The 21,115-nt window shown below is 38.8% G+C and overlaps 1 protein-coding gene across 1 annotated transcript in view; it reads left to right on the forward strand.

The window, feature by feature from the left end:
* LOC134631753 (neural-cadherin-like) overlaps positions 1-21,115 on the forward strand; it is a 307,958-nt gene that overhangs the window by 132,619 nt on the left and 154,224 nt on the right. The window contains exons 9-16 of the mRNA XM_063480307.1: positions 2,677-2,845; positions 3,469-3,639; positions 4,146-4,318; positions 5,730-5,897; positions 8,997-9,246; positions 14,107-14,234; positions 14,458-14,644; positions 19,272-19,415. Of these exons, the coding sequence (XP_063336377.1) occupies positions 2,677-2,845; positions 3,469-3,639; positions 4,146-4,318; positions 5,730-5,897; positions 8,997-9,246; positions 14,107-14,234; positions 14,458-14,644; positions 19,272-19,415 (1,390 nt within the window). The remainder of the gene's footprint in view (positions 1-2,676; positions 2,846-3,468; positions 3,640-4,145; positions 4,319-5,729; positions 5,898-8,996; positions 9,247-14,106; positions 14,235-14,457; positions 14,645-19,271; positions 19,416-21,115) is intronic.

The following is a 21,115-nucleotide window of genomic DNA, read 5'->3' on the forward strand; positions in this document are numbered from 1 at the left end:
AATTTTAAAATATTCACTTCCTGGGTATATACAGTATATCACCCTTCCCTTGGGAAACTCCAGATCCTCCAACACTTAAAACCGAGGACAGCAAATGATTCATAATTTAAGTGTATTCTCTGTTTTTCTTTCATATTTAGCAGATCCTGCACATTTTATAGCAAAAAGACATGGCTCTAAAAGCATTTTGAGAGGAAAAAAAACACAGTGCCATAAATGTTATGCACAAACTCTTCTGCTGTTCCTCTTGGCAGTTTTATCTGCAGGGAATTATTGCTTTAATAGTGCCGACATGGGTGTCATAACTGTAGATTTCTGTTTAGTTGCCTTCTATTTTATTTTCAGATCTCTGTTTGTCACGACATATGGTTGAATAGTCCAAAAAATTACCTCTTACCTCTTTTTCCCAATCACATTACCTTGACCTCAGTGCAAAACATCAAGGTGACAGGGAATCTATAAGTTGTAACTTGGCAAAAGAGAAGTGTGCTGTGCAGAGAATCCAACAGCAATTACAATAGAATCTTTAGAAATATAATGTTGGAGCTTGTCTACATCGAAAGTAAATGTTCGGAATATGTTTATGTCCATCTTTGACATAGTTCAGTTCATTTGCCAAGTTTACAAGGTTTGGAGAAATTATCTGTCTTTCAAAAGATACTCCAAACACACAGGCACACAGATGATGTGCAATCAAAAAGTTCTGTTACTGTGACTGTAACAAAAGATGTCCTTATTAAAATTCCCTCTTTGCTCTTAAAGGTCTAAAGTCTTTTGAACCCATACACCACCCTCGGAATTTCTGCTACGTTTGCATCGATCCTGAAGTCCTATTTGGACCACTTACACATGTGTCTTTTCAGTTTCTTTTCATTGATCTCAAGCTTGCACAGAAACATTAACTTTGGTATCAAACTGACCTGTCTTTCATATTATGACTTATACATTTGTTGTCAGAAGTTTACATCCATTCATCGTGGGCATCAATGTCATGGTAATGTGGGGCTAATTTTAATCTCTTTGAACTCTTCTTAAGGTGAAGTGGTTTTATAGCATACATCTTTAATGAGTTGCACAAGTTTTGGGGATTTGGGAATTTATTTGGGATTTTCAACAAAGGGAAAGTCCATGGAACTCAGTGAAGATTAAGAACTGTAGATTTACACAAGTCGGGAAGGTCTCTTTGAGTCATTTCTAAACAACTGCAGATTCCAAGATCATAATCTCAAACAACTGTTCAACAGTACAAATTATTTGGATGTGTCACTACTTTGCCAAGATATGGACGAAAACCATAACAGTCAGCCTCAGATGAAAGGAAAATGGTTAGGATGTTCAGGAACAACCCAGGAGCCACAAAGGCTCAAGCCTGCCATGGTCTGAAAACTGCTGGAAGGTTTCACCAAGTTTTCAGCTACCCACATGGACAACCAAATGTCTGTACTAATTCTACCAAGAAGAGTGGTCAAATATCCAGGCAGAATTATCTCAATAGCTTGCTTGTAGCTACAAAAAGCGTGTGGTTGAGGCCTGATTTGCTAAAGGCCATTTAACCAAAGGTTAGTGTTGGTGTATGTACGTATTTGAGCCTGTATGTATACTTTTGTCCCATTTTAAACTTAAGTACATCCAATTCTTGTTTTCTTAAAGTCATTTAAGATGCATGCTGAACAATTATTTCACGCTGGAAAAAGAAAAGTTCAAAGAAATCACCATAAGTCCCAAATAACCATGACGTTCCTGCCCAGTGTATGTAAACCTTTATTGTAACTTACTCTAAAGAGCTTAGAAAGAAAGCGACTTAGACTACCATGACCTGGATAGCTGAGAAGCTACACAGACATCTTATGATTGCTTGTTCCCTGAAAGTCTTTAGTGCATGAGTCCCATGTCCAAGCCCAAAGAATTCCATGTCAGATTAGCAGCATGATGGCATTTCTTCCCCAGAACCCACTGGGTGTTTTTTTTTTTCTTGTTTTTTTGTTTTTTCACCCCACCATGAATGTGTCCTCAAGGGTCAGACTGTCAGGCCTACAGAGCATTTAAAACACATTTTTTGTTGTTGTTTTTTAATTCACATTGTCGGGTCTGTGTTTTGATAGACCGTAGGATATCTAGGGCACTCCTGCCGTTGGTTACTACGAGGCTTCCAGGGCGTGATCCACACATGTTGGGAGTGCTGGGTTCTCCGTATATGGAAGTTTTTTGTGTTTTCTATTTCCTTGAACGCTGCTGAAGGCTCTTAGCAGTAAACATGCACACTGTACACCAAAAAATTCACCTTTTTCAAAACACAAAAGCAACAACAAACACATTGCTAAACTGCTTTTGAGAGCATTTGCCTAATGGCATCTGAGATTTGTTCCACGACCCCAGTATCAACCACTTCTGCTTTAAACAGGTTAAGCAAAAGCGGATATTTTTTTAAAGAAAAGAAAACTTGCTGGGCACAGGCTTCCCACTTTCTTTCCTATGGTTATTTTCAACATTACACTTTTTGTCCCCCAGTAAAAGACTACTGTAGTAATTTTAAATCTGTCCTTTCAACATTTAACTTCCCACACACTTTTGCTGACTGTTTGGATGGAATAGCGTATTGATCTAAGTTTCTTCACACTTCCACTCCTGTGGTCTTCTCTTCCTCCCACCTGTCCTCCCTGCCTCACTCATTCTCAGTGTCAGCAGTACCGTGAGAGCACATCCGTCCTGGAGAACCAGCCAGCGGGGACGTTTGTTCTGCAGGTTCATGCTGTGGATGCTGACGAAGGCTCCAATGGCAGGGTCACATATGGCTTCATGCACAAAGACTCTACTGTGCCTGCATTTAGTATACACCCAGAAACCGGTACGGAAACACACAAGCACTCGTGTGCACACACATACACATACAGAACAACACATATGCTTTTATCCCACGTGGATAATATTTTACAGCATGTTCCTTTCAGTCTGTCAGTCTGTGGTCGATATTGTGCAGGGAATAAATGGAAAAAGTGCTGGACACGCGCCACTTTGGGTTTTTGATTATTAAGCTTATTTCAGGCATATTTCAGCTTGATTCATTATATATAAAAAATAGTATCTGCAGATTGGACTGAATTGTTGTGCAGTTTTACCTGCAGTTGAGCTAAAAGTTATAATGCATTAATATGTTTCTATATTATGGAGCTTTTTATTCAGTAGCAACAGTGGAGCATGAGATATTGTAAATGACATTGCTAAAAATCATTTCTAAAATAAATAATAAAGACAATTCTCTTTGGACTTGACAATAACTACTTTTGAAAAAGTCTCATTTTCTTTCGTAATGTGCCTCTCATCTTCCCTACTGTGTTTAAAGTTTAGCTTCGAGGCAGGCAGAGGCAATCATTTTAGTGTTAAATTACAAGTACTCTGGGGGACACGAGACCAAGCAGTGTTTGCTATGATTCAGCTATCTGATCGACCTTGTTATCTCTGTCTTTCTAGGAGTAATTGTGACGGCCAGGAAATTTGACCGCGAACGGCAAAGGGAGTACGCGGTGACAGTGACTGCCACTGACCAGGCGGCTGACCCGCTGATTGGCATTTGTCAGCTGAACATTCTCATTCTGGACCAGAATGACAACAGTCCCAAGTTTGAGAACATCAGATACGAGTGTCAGTAGATATTAGCTCGACATGCTGCATCGCAGAATGAAAGCACATGCATATAGATTAAAAACAAGATTAAAAAAAACCACTCTCCCTATTTTGACAAGAAAAACTGACGCTAATGAGCTAACAGTGTTGGTGTTAGTATTCCTATGATGGCAGAATTTTTAGTATTACAGAGATACTGCTACTCAGAATTGGAGCTCTTTACTAATTGCTCATGTATTCAGTTTTTCATGTCACTGGGGAATTTCTTTTGTCTTTGTTTTCTGCTTTCTGTTGTTGGTTGTTTAAGCCTCATATTTGTTGTCAAATTGCTGAATTCCTTTCTTAATTAGTTTTTGTTTACTAAAGTTTGTCTACAGTTTTTATTGTTTTTTGTTTTTTATTGTTTCAAGTTCGAGTTTCTCTCTTGCCCTCTGTGCTGATGGATGCAATATCAAAGACTACAAATTAAGGTCTCTTGAGCCACTGAATTGCAAAGCACTCTTCTTCTTATTCTTCTCCTACAGACTTCCTCCGTGAGGATACTATGATTGGAACTAGTTTCTTACGGGTGGCGGCTCATGACGATGACTTTGGGACCAATGCAGCCATCACATACTCCATGTCTAATGAGCAGCCAGAGTACCTAAGGGTCAACCCACTGACAGGCTGGGTGTATGTTAACCAACCCATCTCGCAGGTACACTTTAGCTATGTTCTGGATACCATTTGCAATTTTTTAAAAGGCTTAACTCGTACAGTTTTCCGTTCCTATGGAAGTCTATAACGGGATTCCAGATGCATAGCAAACACATGAATAACCTATGCAGCTACTTATCTTGCAGGATTCCTTGGAGCTTCAAGCTCAAGCTATTCTAAATGATAGAAAAACTCTGAAATTGTGAGACTTCCTTTAATAATTCTACTGGAGAACTCTAAAAAAGGCAGCAGGGAACTTCAGATTTTAACTAAACTAAGCTACTTCTTCCAGTATCCAAGTACATTTGCATTCCAGCCCTTTATTTGTTGACCGTGAGGGGGCAGAAGTCCTGTGGCCAGCAGCAGACCACAGCCCGCGATTGTGATAATGTCTTCACTAAGGCCTTTTTCTTTGCCTGCAGGAGAATTTCTGTTATTTCTCTCACTTCACTGCTTCTGCCTGCTTCACTGCCAACAAGAAAAACAATCTTGGTGGGAACATGAACAAGCAATAGAGGAAATTGCCACGTAGCCTGTGCAAAACAAGTCTGCACCTCAGATGAGTGCTGTAGTGATAAAAGCCCCAAAATCAGCGGCGCACCATCTTCCAGTGCCAAGACGAATGAATGTTTGTAACCTCTGCACCTTGCATCTTATACTGACCTCTGGAACCAAGCCAGTATTTTTGGTTTCACTGGATTGTTCGCCAGAACATGGCCCTGTTTGAAAATATAAACTTTTTTTCCTACTAATGAGTACAAATGAACAGATCCAGGCAATGCCTACATGCTTACTTCATCCTTTGCCAGCATGACAGCCTCAGTGTCTTAATTGCTGAGAGCAAAGATTGAAATAAAAAGTGCTTTTTTTTGTAACTGAAATAAATATTGCTATTGGAAAAGCTTTTATTTCACTCAGAATTATGAAATTTCTTTGAAGTATTACAACTTGCCCATAACATCCACAACTTGGTTCATAAACCACGAGGCTCTGGACAAAACTTTCCCAAATAATGACAGCTCATTCACACTGGGGTTACAGAGTATTGTTACGTTTTTTCTCTTTACTTACCAGAACAGATCATTTCCTATGATTGCAGTGGATAAAGCTAATTGCTCTTGTAAGGGTTGCAAAACTCCATTCCCCTCCGTTGCTCGACAATGAGCCATGCCCTTCAATCAATACACTTATCTTTAAGTATGTTTACCCGAATGCAGCTTACTGTCGATTTCACCCTGCACTGAAGTGAGGAAAATGGATTGGTTGCCGAAATCAGTTTGATCTAGTTTCACATTGTTCTTCCGTCTGTAAGGAAGCCACAATTACGCACCCCTCGGTCACACTGAATACAACATCTTGTGACTTTCTCTCCCCCTTCTCGTCTTTTTGCCTGTGTGGACTTCTTTCCACAGAGGACCTACATTACCAGAGACATTGTGGCTACAGATGGGGGAAACAGGAGCAGTTCAGTGGAGCTGGCTGTTACCATCACCAATGTGAAGAACCAGCCTCCACAGTGGGAAAAAGACAACTACAACGTAGTCATACCAGAAAACACCGTCCGGGACACACCCATCGTGGTATGTTGCTCCGGGGTTGCACAGAAACATATGGGTTTGAATTCAGTTCAGTGCAAATTTATTTATACATTAGCAATTCTCACCAGTTGCTTTGGGGCTCTCTATATGTAAGGTAAAGATGAAGAGGTGAAGAGAAGCTAATATTGGAGAAACATGATCTCTCTTTCTACTGTCTGGTACAGCACAACAGATAAATCGGCCTAACGCTTGGAGAAGTGTGCTCTGCTCTTCAACCAGTGTGGATAAACCTGAATGGGGAATGCAGTCTTTGCCCCTCCCTCATTACCACCAATAAAATGCCCTTGATTTCTTGAGATATGAATGTGTATAGCTGTGTCATGCACTTCCTACAAAAGACAACTTGAATCAAAAAATAAATGTTAAAGAGATGGTTGTCTTTATTTGTGGTGAAAGAATGCACCAAAATAAACAGTTGCAGCATTAAACCTGAAAGAGTTTAATGAATGAAGTTATAGTAATTGACCAAATAACCAGACATACAATATGCAAAATAAATTAGTTTATACTGTGTAATCTAATCACTAAAAAGTAATGGACTGGCTTTTATATAGTTTTATAGTTTTCTACTCTTACTGAATAATAAAAGCACTTTCTACTACTCGCTTGATCACACATGTATTCCTACTGAGCTTTTATTCTGTTCCTCTAAACACACACAGACACACACACACACACTCATTCTGATGGATGCCCAAGGAGACTTGCACATGCAGAACGGAGGAGTCAGGCTTTGAACCACCAACTTTTTGATTGGTGTTGCTTTGTGATAGTGTGCGCTCTTCCTCCAGAGCACACAAATAGATTAGATATCAGTACTTACACAGTATGTTTTATATATATGAACAAGTGGGTACTTTTTGTGTTTATGTCAAGTACATGTGAAGTGGGATATGTACATGTATGTAAAAGATGCTCTTGACATGCCATGAATCCATATTTATACATTTTATTTTTCTTTGTTTGAAGGAGTACTTACTTTGATTTTAAAATTCAACATTTTGTTTTTTGTCTTTTTTTGTTTTAAACTCATCTAGTGTCTAGTTGGCAGTCGGGCTGTTCCTGCTCGTTTTTCGGGGGCAATTATCACATGTATAATGCTAGTGTTTTCAGATTCTTTCTGTACACAAAGCCCTGCTACATTGTAATCCATTTTTCATGGAAACAATTTTTTTTTTCAAAAAGTTTTAGTGGGTATTTTCTCAGCGGGCTTTTTACTTTGGTCTTCAATAATAAAGGAGTTATGTGGAAATACTGCTTTTATGCACAAGTATAAACTGGAGAAACTGGAGAAAAAAGGCCCAGTTTTAGTAAAAATAAAGATAAAAGAGTGTACAGACTATGAAACAACATAAAAAAATCATTGTTTGGCATCGTGGCATCAAGCTTAAAAACATATTATGCAAAGTTTGTGGATTATTGCTGACCAAAGATGTTTGTTGCATGTTAATCCTGATGTTATCCCTTCCTAAACGCCTTATTTTCAAACGTGTCTGGAGAGGAGAGCAGAGGCCTGTTTTGTGTCGGTCTTCCCTCACAATCTTATTACAGCTTTGATGTGTTTTTAAGGCATTCAGTCGGTCTTAATGGTGAGCAACAACAAAAGAGTGTAACTGTGTAGGAAGTGTGTGGGATGCCAGTGGAGCTACAGGTTTAGGAACCACAGCTACAGAAAAATGCAGACATTCAAAAAGACCCTTAAATCTGTTGATTCATTGCTTGTGTGGTTCAGATGTATCCTGTCAACGGCACTTTGTTATTTATGGACATGGCTTTTCATGCCATTAACAGTATTTTCTAAGACTCTCTTGAAAGCAGTTTAATCCATTAAAGTTTATGATGAATATTTAAACTCAAAGGGGCGAAATAAAAAGACACGGGAGAATACTTTATACGGCACTGTGTGTGTTTAATTGTGTTTGTTCGAGATGCTGATAAAGGGAGGCATACAGAGCGTGGTCCCTGCGGTATGGAGTATAAATCGAGATGGCAGATCAGTGTTGATTTGACCGTTGAGCAAAGATAAAATGACTCTCGGTGGGTTGTTAAATCTCTGCCATGGACATTTTGAGTTTTTATGTCCTAAATCGGGGCATATAGTAGTCAGACATGTTTGCTAGTTCTGCATGCCTCGCAGGGTGTCTCATTATTGTAGCTGCCATGCTCTGCAGGTTGAATGGATACAGCTAGGTCACCCATAGGCAAGCCGCATCGTGCCCGAAATGGCATTTTTGATTTTAATTGGGGTGTATGTGGCATCAGCTTTGAATAGTTTCTCCTTAATTAGTTTATGGAGAAAGCAGAATGAAGAGCAGAGTGTGTTTCCCTTTCATCCCACAAGATTTCAGCGGGTTGTTGTCTAGTGTAACAGTTTGAGACTTTCTATTATTTTAGTGTTCATTATTATGGGCTGTAAAATGCTTTTTTCCCATTTGGGCAGATCGTTTTTCCCCTATTTGTAATGCACCCTTCAATTGGAGCTCAGCAGTAGCTCTTTACACTTCCCTTACTGTCCTGAGGGTCACTGCTGGAATTTAGCATTTTTCCAGCTCTCAGAGTTCATAATTGGAAACATGTAAAAAATTTGCCAAATGCAAATTGCTGTTGGTTTTCTGGATTTTTGTGCTGTTGGTCATCTCTCAGGTAGAATCGTTATGGGTGACTTCCAAATATGAGAAAATGAGAACGACACGTGGAGGCAAATAATTACCCAAACCTTGTTGTGGGTATTAAATGTGAATTCAATCGTTTATTTGGTAAGACAACTTCCAGGGAGTCAGAGTAATTCATTTATAGTGACACTTTATCTAATGGGAACAAGGAGGAAAAAAAAGTTCATTAAATAATTTATTGTGCAGTTTATTGAGTTTTCTGAGGAACCACTAGTGGACTTTGACCATTTCAAAGACAGTCTTCCCAGACATGGATGAAGGCTACAGTAAACTTCCTTTTGTGGAGATTTTAATATTTATGTGACAGCCCCTCTGTGGTGGTGTCATGCAGACAAAAAAGTGAGGTATCCCATTGTTTTGATATTTTGCCTTTATTGTTTCCCTCTTTTCTTATCTTTGTTCCAAAAAGACGATCAAAGCCACTTCACCTCTTGGAGATCCCAGAGTAACTTATAATTTGGAGGATGGCATGGTCCCGGAGACCAACATGCCAGTTCGCTTTTACTTGACCCCCAACCGAGAGGATGGTTCGGCATCTATCCTGGTGGCAGAGCCCCTGGACTACGAGACCACCAAGAACTTCATGCTGAGGGTTCGAGCTCAGAATGTTGCTGCTGTACCACTAGCTGCCTTCACGACAGTCTATGTCAATGTCACTGGTAAGCCCTCTTTTATTCACGCTTTCTTATTTTAATTTAGAATCTCCAAATGTAACATATTTTATTTGATATCTCATGGAAATTGTCACAACATTCGCCCTGTGGAATAATTTAGCCTTCCATGTGTCACATTTTATTTATTAAAACTTACTGTTTTAACAATAGATGCCTTTAATAAATGCCCATTAAGTGAACAGTAAACATAAGCAAAACAATGTTGTTAAAACATATAATTAATAAAAGTACAGGGACAATGTCACAAAGATGCATTAAATCAGAAGCAGGTAAGAATTTAGCGAGAGGAAGTTCAGCAAAGGAATGAATTTCTGTTCTGTGACAAAACAAAAAAATGCCTGTCGAGTCGTTTTTTTGGTCAGGCTGCATAAAATAAGGTCCAAACAGAATTAATTTCTTGAGTTTTCTCGAGTTTTCGAGATATAGAAAAATAAAATCAAGAAAATACTTTACAATAAGCGTCTTTATGCATCTTTGGGAAATAAGTCCAAATAACTCCTAAAGTATCTTCTTTTCTACCTTACCATCAACACAATTGATAACATTACTAGTAATTTCATCAGTTATTAGTTACACAGTCATTTGTTTGCAATAAAATAACTCAAGTTGAATTAAAGATCGCGTATGATACCATTTAAATATCACACAGTTAGGTAATGGTATACTATACTCCTCACAGTACAGTGTTCAATGAGACATTCGGTGGCTTCTAACTTGATAACTTGTAAATACAAATAGATTCTCAGCACAGTCTTTGTTTTTAAAATCATGTAAATGTAGATTTTGTCAGTCAGCATTGCACTTCCAAAAATCCCAATTTGAGTGGTGCAAGGCAGCGACTTGGTAGTTAATGGACCTCGTTAACATCAGCATTTCATTGTCAATTGTTATCTGACAGTACAAAAAGAAAAATATGTCCATAGGAACAAATGTGTTATGAAAAAATGCAGCAGAGAGAGGGGAGAGAGTAGCAAACACACATAAACAGCTTGCAGAAAGCCAGCGGTGGCACATAAAGCAATATGGTCAGAGAGCAGCACACACCTAGTACTTCACTATTATTTATAAGTCTGCACTTAAAAATTTCAGAGTTCATGACTACTTTGCCCACACTCTGTGGGTATGTGATCAGCACTCGGTATACAACAGCAGAGTTGTTCTATTCCTTCATGGTTTTCAGTTCTTCAGCTGGGAGAAGAACATGAAGGTGATGGTTTGGTCATTTGTTGGTTTAATAACAGTGTTTTATTGTTTTACTTCCTGTCAAAGAGACCTTTTTTTATAATTTACCAGAGCCATAATGTTTCTGTTAAACCCAGCGGGCTCTTTTAACACTAAAAAATTGAAGAATGCAGTGTCGCTGTATGACTCTGATGTTTAGTTAATGTGTTACAATACCAGTCGCACAAACTAAACTGTGAGGCGGAAACAGGTTGTGTATTTGATAGTGAAAACAGTTAGTTGCAGCTCTACATGCATGTTGCTGATAAAACATGTTTTCTTTTGAGCATTCTCATCTTCTGTGGTATGCTTTGACTCAGTACAGTAGAAAAGTTCATTGTTCAGATTATTATTGTTGTCTTGTTATTCAGCATTGATCTGTTGTTGTATTGGTCCTTTCTAAATTGAGGCCACAGAAGAAAATAAAGACTGAATAGAGATGGCAGTGCGGCCGAAGTCTGCCAATTGAGCTCCAATTTTCCAGTAGAGTTGTTTAAACCTACACAAATCCAAATTATTTTGAAGAACTCGACAGCTTTTGGGAGTGAGGGATGAGCATAGATATATACACATATATATGCTTAACCCCAGTGCCTCGCTGCCACTGCAGATCTCACCCTGTCACTTAAAGCTCACATTTTCCAATGAAAGGTCACTCTTCACTTCTCTATCATTTTTATTCTACCATTATTAGTTTGGTCTGTTGCAGTTAATAGTAATGCCCTGCTGACCAGACACGAGCTATGAATTCCCTTGTAACATGCGTGCATGAACACACACATACGCACACATACACATACTCCATTTCGAACTGGTCTTAATCCAGTAAGAAATAATTAATTCTCACAGATCCTCTCTTTCTTTTTCCCGACTTTCCTCTTCTCTTTTCGCTCACCCCTCCTTCCCGTTATCTGTCTTAATAAGAAAGCTCTTTGACTTCTCCAGAGGCAGTCAGTCTGAGGAAGTGAGGGAGGTCTGTAATGGATTTAAGGCCCCATTTTTAATTCATAGATTAAGACATTTGCTGAGAAGAAAGGAGAAAGAAAAAAGGTATATGAAGCAGCATTAGATTTAATGCGTGGCTCTGTTCAAGTCATTTCTGTAATGCTTTTGGTCTTAAATCAGCTGTGTTAAAATCTGCTGTTGAGGAAAACGTAAGCTCTCGTGCGCCTCCTCACTGGTTCTTGGTATTGCCTGCGTTTCAACCTTTGGGTTATAACTTTCTGTCTTTCTTTTTGTTATGGTTCAAGGTAAGTGATGTGAAAAAAAACAACATTTTTTTTGTCCAGTATTGAGTGCTCTAATGCACGCTTTGATCCTCATTTTGTCCCCAGCTGGGGAAAAATAGTTGCGATATCGAAAAATGTGCAAAGATATAATTGGTTGCTGTTACAGTAAATATAAAGACTAGCATGATTACGCTGCAAAGAGACTAACAGTTATGTCCCATTGTGCTAATACTCATCCCTTATGATGATGAGAATTGGTTAAAAGCAGTTACTTTGCAAACCAGTTGTTTCGTTTTTGTTTTTTAGAAGATTTTATGGCATCATAATCATGCGAGATTTGCCAGTCTTAAAGCTGTGAGCTTACAGTGAGCTTACAGAGAAACCACAGATGGTTTGGGTAAATTGGCATACTTGACTCGTAATTTGCTTACTTTCAAAGCCCCTCAGACTGCAGCTTGTTTTTCCTTTTCAGTGCTTTCTGTGTTTTGTGTTTCATTGATCCAGTAGGTTGAAGTTAGTCTGTGGTGGACAGTAATAGACAGCTGGTTCATCTAGTCACCTGTCAGATATTGCTTGCCCTTTTCCATTTTCGAGGACAATTTTCCAGATGGTCCTTTGTAAGAAAACACCTGGCACCAAAGGGTAGTCAAACCAAATCCTCATCTGACTGGAAGTTTTTGGGTTTTTTCAGTTGACATGACTTTATATTATGTTTGCATTATAAAGTGGAAAAGAGCCACTTTGGTGAGATGCTTCAGGTAACAGACCAAACAGCACTGCACAGGGGTTTCTAATACTCTGATAGAAGTTATCACAGATGCACTCATTTTAGTTTTGTTACAATGATTAAAATGTGTTTTATTTTATTTATTTATTTTTACAGATGTTTAAAAACAAAGTGACCTTTTTATCTTCATTTTTGTCTACAGCAGCAGTGCTTTGCAGTAGCCTGTTAATAGCAATGCAAATTGTGGGAAAAAAATCAAGCTAATTACAGAGCAAAATAAAATGAAGTTCTAATTACAAACAGATTGTTTGAAAGTTTGTTGCATGTGGCTCCATGTGACCTGACACTGACATGAAGGCTACTTTATTGTACTGGAGCTACAGTGGTTCTAACACAAATTCCATTTACAAATGATCAAGATTTATAGAGTATTTCTGAACATCTGAGGTTTTTGTTTTTTTGTTTTTTTAAAGAAGCATATAAGTGTAGGTTTAAAAGATCTTAATTGTACAAATAAACGTAAAGCAACTAGGAGAGGAAGAATATGCTCTGTGCATTTGGTGCTGCCCAGAAACACTGCTGCCAAACTGCAGTCAAACGCTAACATGTGGAAAGTAGGAAACGAAAAGTATTTTTGCCAGTGAATCACCAGTTGTATAAATATAATTAGAATAAAACTACTGTTGTTTCTTTAGTTGTTTTTGAAGGAGAAAAGGGAGCTTAAGTTATTGTAAGCAGGTGAGGATGTCAGAGGTCTGTTGTGCTCATTTCCAGCTCTACGTTTCCTTTTTTTGGACTCAAGTAGCTTTGCATGACTTACTGTACATAATAAACATAGTTTATCTTACACTGAGCGCTGCTGTAGCCCCTCAGTTCATCTTGTTTGAACCAAGATTTTTTTGTTTTGTTTTAAACTTCTGTGACTTTTATGCTATATATAGATATTGATATATGTGCGTATGTTTTGGAGGGTGTAGTGTGACAGGACATGGGCATAACATGCAAACTCCACACTGAAAGGAATGTCCTCTGCAGGGTTATACCCAGGGCTGCACATAAGTGGTCCGCAGGTGCGCGTTCGCTGTCAAAATAAAAGACGCGCACCAGATAAGAAGTTGCAACACGCGTTTGCGTACATAAGATGTTCTAGAGGAGGATGGACATTTGTTCAGAACTCTTAAAGATGTCAAAGAAGCAAGCTCCGTAAGCAATTACCACCACAAAAGAAGAGCGTATTCCGGGAAATTCAGAGAATACGCGCTTCTTTTGCTGTTCAAACTCCTTCTGACGTTTCTTTGGAGGTGGGGGAACACCAAAGTAATTGCTTACAGAGCTTGCTTCTTCGACATCTTTAAGAGTTCTGAACAAATGTCCATCCTCCTCCAGAAAATCTTATGTACGCAAATGCACGTTGCAACGTCTTATCTGGTGCGCGTCTTTTATTTTGACAGCGAACGCGCACCTGTGGACCACTTATGTGCAGCCCTGGTTATACCTTCTTTCTTCCTCTGAAGCAGCAGTGCTAATCAGTGTGAAAAGTAAGACTAGCTTGTCCCCTTCAGAAAGCCCATCGCTTATCTATGACATTTCTGTTAAATCCAGTAGATCTCAAATGGCGAAGCATTTTTATTTAACTCTGTGCACTATCTGTATTTCTTCCCTCTCCAGATGTAAATGACAACGTCCCTTTTTTTACTTCATCCATCTATGAGGCCTCAGTCACTGAAGGAGCAGAGTCGGGAGCTTTGGTTTTCCAGGTTTCAGCTAATGACCTAGATTTGGGCCCCAATGGCAAGGTGAAAACAAATTCACACGTTTACACAGAAACACACAAATCATTGTAAAGAGTAATGATGCAACCTTGGTTGAAATGAATGTTTTTGAATTTCTGCTCTGTATTATTTTCATTCTGTTTTTCATTATTCAAGAGGTCTTCTTCCTTGCTGTGCAAATTTGCACTAATTAACTCAGTTTTAGCATCTGGCCTTCTGTATAATTGTGTCTGCCCCCACCTCCCAGATCTCTTACTCCCTGCTGGAGGATCGCAGTGGGGACCATCAGTATTTCCGTATCGACCCAGAGCTGGGGTTCATCTACACTCAGGCCGTATTTGACCGTGAGACCAAAAGCTCGTACCTGTTGGAGGTTCAGTCTGTAGATGGATGGGAGTCAGCGCGGCCCGGCAAGCATGGGCAGCCCAACTCTGGTAAATAAGACCAACACTACACAGAACATCTTGTAACTGGATCTATAGTTAAGTTGTGATTCCTGTTGTGTTTTTGCAAAGTTTCTTCAGTACTGGGCCTGACTCTTAATACCAACAATTATATAAAGCTGCCAGGTAGGACCTAGGTTTAATTCCTAGTCTAGTTATAATATGCACAACGGAGATAATCATTTGAATGTAATATTTTGCAGGTTTTAGTTAAATTGTTAGTAAGCGTGACAATTTTATTTTGGAGAAAGAAAATTTGCATTTTTTTTATTGGATAAAATGGACATTAACAAAGTTTATCTTTGAGGACATAATTTGCAGTTGAAAAGAGGTGATAAATCGCAATCTATGGTATTGCAATACTCAACATATTGCAAAATGTTAAGAATCACAATAATATTGTACTGAAGTGACAATATCACATCATTTGGGGTCTGTTTAGTCCCACCTGTACTGTTAGCATTGACTGTAATACTGCTAAGAAATGTTTGTTGCACTGAATGAATAGCAGGTGAAACAACATTGCACCAGGAAAAGTGTTTAGTCAGAACCTATTTATGCTAATGACTTTTATATAACCTGCGTGAGCTCAGACTGTAGAAATGCAAACCTATCGATGTAATGGATATGAGTCGTAATCTACTTTGTGTAGCAATGGTGGCACCTCATATAGTGACTGCAAAATAAAGCGAGCACAGAGGAGGAGACGGCTGCAGATAGCTGCTCCGTACTCTTCAGTCTGAAGCTCCAAATCTTCATTGAAGGCAGCAGTAATCTCTGTTTTCCTTTCTGTCGCTTTCCCACATCTGCTCATCTCTCTCTTCGAAAGGACCAAAGGCCATCTTTCTCTTTCCATCGTTCTCTCTTGCACCCCATCTCCCTCCATCTCTCTATTTCTCTCTCATTTGCTGCCAGATGAAATGCATACATGCGCTGGCTGAATATAGACGCGAAGAAATGAACAGATGTTGAGACAGATGGGTGGATGGAGAGAGGTGTTGAAAAACAGCAAAAACACACCAGGATGTATTTTTAATAAATATGATCATAGATTATTAACAGACCCTCTCTCTCGGTCTGACTCACTGACATTTGTGGCAACGTAAACAGAAGTTAAATATTAAGAAGAGGAGAGACGGCAGGAAAGCTGCGAGAGTTATTTATTTTTTTCTGTCATATTAATAATAAATGAGGTGGCATGAAGGAGGATGGATGACAGGCAAATTAACAGATACTTATCACTGATGCAAACACCCACAAGTGAATGTAACAGAGATGTAAAGTGGGAGGAGCTCTGGTTCCACATGATTTTCTTGTGGGGAAAAAAACATACGACTGACAGTGGAAGCACTTCTCGCCATCAAAATTCTGGAGGCGCCACGAGTGTTGGTCTACTTACTTTTTCTCCAAAAAAGTAATCCTGTTACTTTACTGATTACTTATTTTCAAAAGCAATTAGTTACTTAGTTACTTTTTAAAAACATTATACACAACCTGAATACGTAATAAAGCAACAGACCTTTCAGCCCAATTCTATTTTTTATGCATAATCCATCATATAAAATTGAATCAAATGGAAAGCCTCTTTTTAAAAATTGTTTTATGAGTTTTAATCTTTTAATTTTATGCACATTGCATTAAGCAAAAATTGCATTATATGCAACAGTCTTTGACTTGAAGAAATTCTATAACATTTAATCCTATTTTCTCCATATTCCAGCATATAAAATAAAATAATGTTTTGTGTTTACACTCACTCTTTCAAATAGATGCAAGTAAAACACAGCAAAAAATAAATAAAATCAAAGACTCAGCGGCACTAAGTCCTGTTGCTCTTAAATGTCTTTTCACCTGTTTAGCAGGAGTGGGGCAGGTGGAGCTTTGCCCAGTGCAGCAGCGGTCATGTCAGTGGGGGGATCCGGGGGTTTCTCTGTGAATTTCACTCCCGTGGCAGCGTGCTCGGTGCTTGCTCGGATTTGAAGTTTAAATTTTCACTGTAGAAAAAAGTTTTCTTCCCACGCAGGCTGTACAGCGGATGCTAATGTTTTGGTCACTTTTTATGGACTAAAACTTAAAGTAATGTAAGTACGTCCACGCTTTAAACGCTGCATGGTCGTACTCTCTCCCGCACTCCATATTACCATTGTTGATCTACACACGTCTGTTGCTGCCACGGATGTCGCACGAGCTTACGTCATTGTCATGAGACACTCTCACAAACGAAATCACGATGGTTTAGTAATGCAGTAACGTAATCTAATTACTTTTTTGCAATAGTAATCCCTTACATTACTCGTTGCTTGAAAAAAGTGATTGGATTACAGTAACATGTTACTTGTAACTGCCAGCAAGGCAGATTCTTATTTGGATAGACATATGCAAAATGCTAGATACATTTCTCAGTAGCAAAGATGGTTTAAAACCAGGGGTGTCCCACTCCAGGCCTCGAGGGCCGGTGTCCTGCAGGTTTTAGAGGTGTCCTTGATCCAACACAAAATTTTAAATGGCTAAATTACCTCCTCAGCATGTCTTGAAGTTCTCCAGAGGCCTGAAACTAATCATTTGATTCAGTTGTGTTGACCCAGGGTGATATCTAAAACCTGCAGGACACCGGCCCTTGAGGCCTGGAGTTCCCCACCCCTGGTTTAAATGAATCTTTATGCATAACAAATTGTCACATTAGTGATCATATTGGACATTATTTAACGGATAAAGGTTCATTCTCACAGAGAATATAGACTTGAGAAAAGCATTTGTTCCCGAATAAATAAATAGTGTAGGCTCATGTACAATCATATTTTGGGAAGGAAAAAGGTCTTATAGTCAGGATCTAGAAAAGTGTGGAAGTGCCTTTAGCTAACTTGATCTCTGACCTCAGTAAACATTTTACTGATGATTTTATTGCCTTTATTATGAGTTTTAAGTGCAACTGAAGACAGCATGACGTTCATTTCATAATTTTAGATCTCAATTAGATTAAAAGCAGGGTATGTTTTAGGGAACAGGTAGCTTTGAGTTTCAGGCCCATACATTGCTTATCCTGTCCTTTGGTAGTTCAGTCCCTGGCTGTTCCAGTCTGCATGCCAAAGTATTCTTGGGTAAGACACTGAACTCCAGTTTGCTCTCTGATGCAGCCATCAGAGTGTGCATGTTAGATAGAAAGCACTTAGGTAGAGCATAGGTAAAAAAGAGCTTAAATGAATGGGTGAAAGAGGCAAGTTGCATAAAGTTCTTTGAGTGCTCAAGTAGAATATGCATTTTTATACATTCAGTAGTCAAAAAAGTCCATTTATGACTGCTGATTTACTATCAGAATGTAAACACATGGGTCAAAAGACAAGAGCATTAACAAGCCTTAATGTGGAGTCAGTGTAACTCATCTCGACTGCATATACTTGGGAAGGAATTACAGTGCTTCCTCTGGTCCTCAGAGAAATTCAGCCATAGTCACAAGTACAATCTATGGCTTACAGCAAAAAGCAGCTTTGAATGATTAGATTGGTGGATGTTCGGAATAAGCTTTATATAAGATAGAAAAAGGAGCTTATATTGCTTCCCCCTCTAAATTGTGGCTTTGGTGTAGTAGTACATCATCCATCCATCCATCCGTCTTCCACTTGTTCCATTCAGGGTCTCGGCTGGTCTGGAGTCTGTCCAGCTGTCATTGGCTAACAAGTGGGATGCTATGTTATGTTATGTTTCGTAAAAGATTTTCATCACTTTTATACCAGTGAAGACTTTTAGCATTTCAGGTAAGCAAGGTCAGCATATCGGGTAGCAACATCATCCCAGCACACATAAATTGCTTTGCAACACCAAGAGATGTTGCAAACTAGAGACAACAGACAGTCAATTAGTCCGAAAGGATCATTCTGATTAACACTGTTTTCACAGGCAGAAAGCTGCTACTTGCAACTCGTGTTGGGGTGGATTTGGGTTCATAGTTTTAACACATGCATGGCACTAAAGTGTGAAAACATGGATGAGTGGGCATCATTAACAGATGAGAGGGAGGATAAGGGGATGACTGCTACATCTGCTTTCCCACTTCCTGTATTCATCTTTCGCCTCTTCTTACCTTTTTCTCTCCGACAGACTCTGAACACTTGAAAAGCTCTGGCATCTGTGACTTGCTTTGTTATAGCTCCAAGGGCTGCATTAGCTTGCTATTTGTGCCACGAACTGTATACCAACTCTTCCACCCTGGTTTAAATATTTTATCTCATCTTGAAGCTGTATTGCAAATTATGCTCGTTTTGATACAGATATCAAAGGAAATATGGTGTGTTGGGTTGCTCAACTGCTGAGCGTTACACTGATCCCCCCAGGGTGCTTCATACTCTGCTTCAGCCTGTGGTTGGATGCTGTAAAGAAGCAGAACCAGCATGAATTTACCAGTAACACAGAGTGAAAATGTGGAGACAGATGGCAGATATAAAAGCACTGGAAAGACAACAATGGATAAAAATATATATATATATTTTTTTTTGTGAATGCATGAAGAAAAGTCTACCTTTTTATCTGCATCACTGTGAATGATAGTTTCCTTTTAAAAAAGAGATGGAATAAGAACAGCCTCATCTTAATAATAGTGTCTCTGTCTTACTTTTTTTTCCAGACACAGCATACGTGCGCATTTTTATTAGCGACGTCAACGATAACAAGCCGGAGTTTGCACAGGCGTCCTATGAAGTCGATGTGGATGAGGACGCTGATGTGGGCTTTGCCATTCTCACAGTCAGCGCCAACGACGGGGATGAAGGTGGGTGGCACGGATAAAGGATTCTGTATATGTACGTGTGCATTTCGGAATTTTGGGATATGTAGGAGTGATGATGGCGATGGCACTGTATGTTCAATATTGAGCACATTTTCTCCAGCTCATTGCTGAAGTGTTTTGCTTTCCCTTCACCAAAGAAAAACTTTCACCCTTCACTGCTTTTGTCTAACCCCCTATTACTTTGAGGAAAGGTTTGCAGTGTAAAACATGTAATAAAAAAAACTGCAATATGAGAAGTTGAAACAGAAAACTGAACTCTTTTAATAAAACCTTTCAATGGTTTCAAAAAAGAAAAAACATCTTTACTGTAGTCAAGGATTCTTATTCTTACTACAGCCTTTAAATTCCATGAAGTCTGCTATTAATGTTGTCTTAGATTTTTTAAAAGTCATCAGTGGCAAATTGGCTTTATACTAAAATAAACACTGTTTTCGTTTGAGAACGTGGTCCTGAGTTGATGTACCAGGTACTTTTAATTCCAGACATCTTAAAGACTGGTTCATCCTTTCAATGAACTTCCCTAATTAAAAACACTAATTATGGAGCCATGTTAGGATATAAGAGCTTTCCAAAGTCCCAAAATGAAAAGATTTATGTTTGTGGGGGAACACGCCAAGATACTCAGCTGTCATGGCCAGAGGCAAATGTCAGCTCATGACAGAAAAGACAAGACCATAATTGCACTCAGGAAGAACACACATCTCTAGCAGCTAATATTTAATGCATGTTTCCTGAAGTGGTAGCGACAGCAAGGAACAAAATCTACAGATTGTAAATAAAATAAAATATTAAATGCTCACTATAAACAGCCAAAGCTATTTACAGTGGTGGGTGACTGAAACCGAGCTGAAAGAGAGTCTACGAGTCACGTTTGGACTTACTTGGGCAGAGAGAGGCGTGTGGGAAACAGTAGCTCTTTTTTGGCTATCAAATCAGAGTGAATTAATGCCTTCGAGATAAAGAAACTGAACTGGAGTTTAAAAAATAAATAAAAAGAGCTTGTATGTAATACCGGAAAGATTCCCTCTATATTTATTTAACACTGTTTCATTTGACTTTCATTTGAAAGTTGAAAACTGATACATGTTCATCATCATAAGGTCAAAGGGGATCTAATTATGTTCATTTCTAGCTCCATATTTTTATTCCTGGATTCTTGGACTAGAATAGGTTTACATATCACAACCCCTCAGATCTGAAATAAACTGTAGTCATGGTAAAAAGTAGTAGTACACCTGCTTTCACTTCAGGTTTCATATCAGGGGAAAATAAAAATTATCTAGTCTTACCTGGTCTGTCTCTCTCCATGTGTTTGCTCCATGTGTTGTCCAATTATTTGGATTTTCTCTGTATTATTGTAGGGTCCTTACCATACAGTATAAAGTGCTTTGATGCACTTTGGTGCTATATAAATAAAACTGAATTAAATTAATAAAAACTAAGCCAGAATGTAGAAGCAGTGTGTGAAAAACTGAGTACACCTCTTGATATAACAGCTTGTTAGAAACACTTTTAGCAGCAATAACTTAGAAGTAATCATCTTCTGTGTCACCACAGCATTTCAGTCAGGTTGATGTCTGGACTGGGCCTTTGCAGCAACTTGATTCATTTCTTTTTCAGCCATCCAGTTTGGATTTGCTGGTTTTGGGGATTATTGGCCCATGGCATGAGCCATCTCGGGC

This window comes from Pelmatolapia mariae, linkage group LG1 (assembly GCF_036321145.2).
Source record: "Pelmatolapia mariae isolate MD_Pm_ZW linkage group LG1, Pm_UMD_F_2, whole genome shotgun sequence".
Taxonomy (NCBI): Eukaryota; Metazoa; Chordata; class Actinopteri; order Cichliformes; family Cichlidae; genus Pelmatolapia; species Pelmatolapia mariae.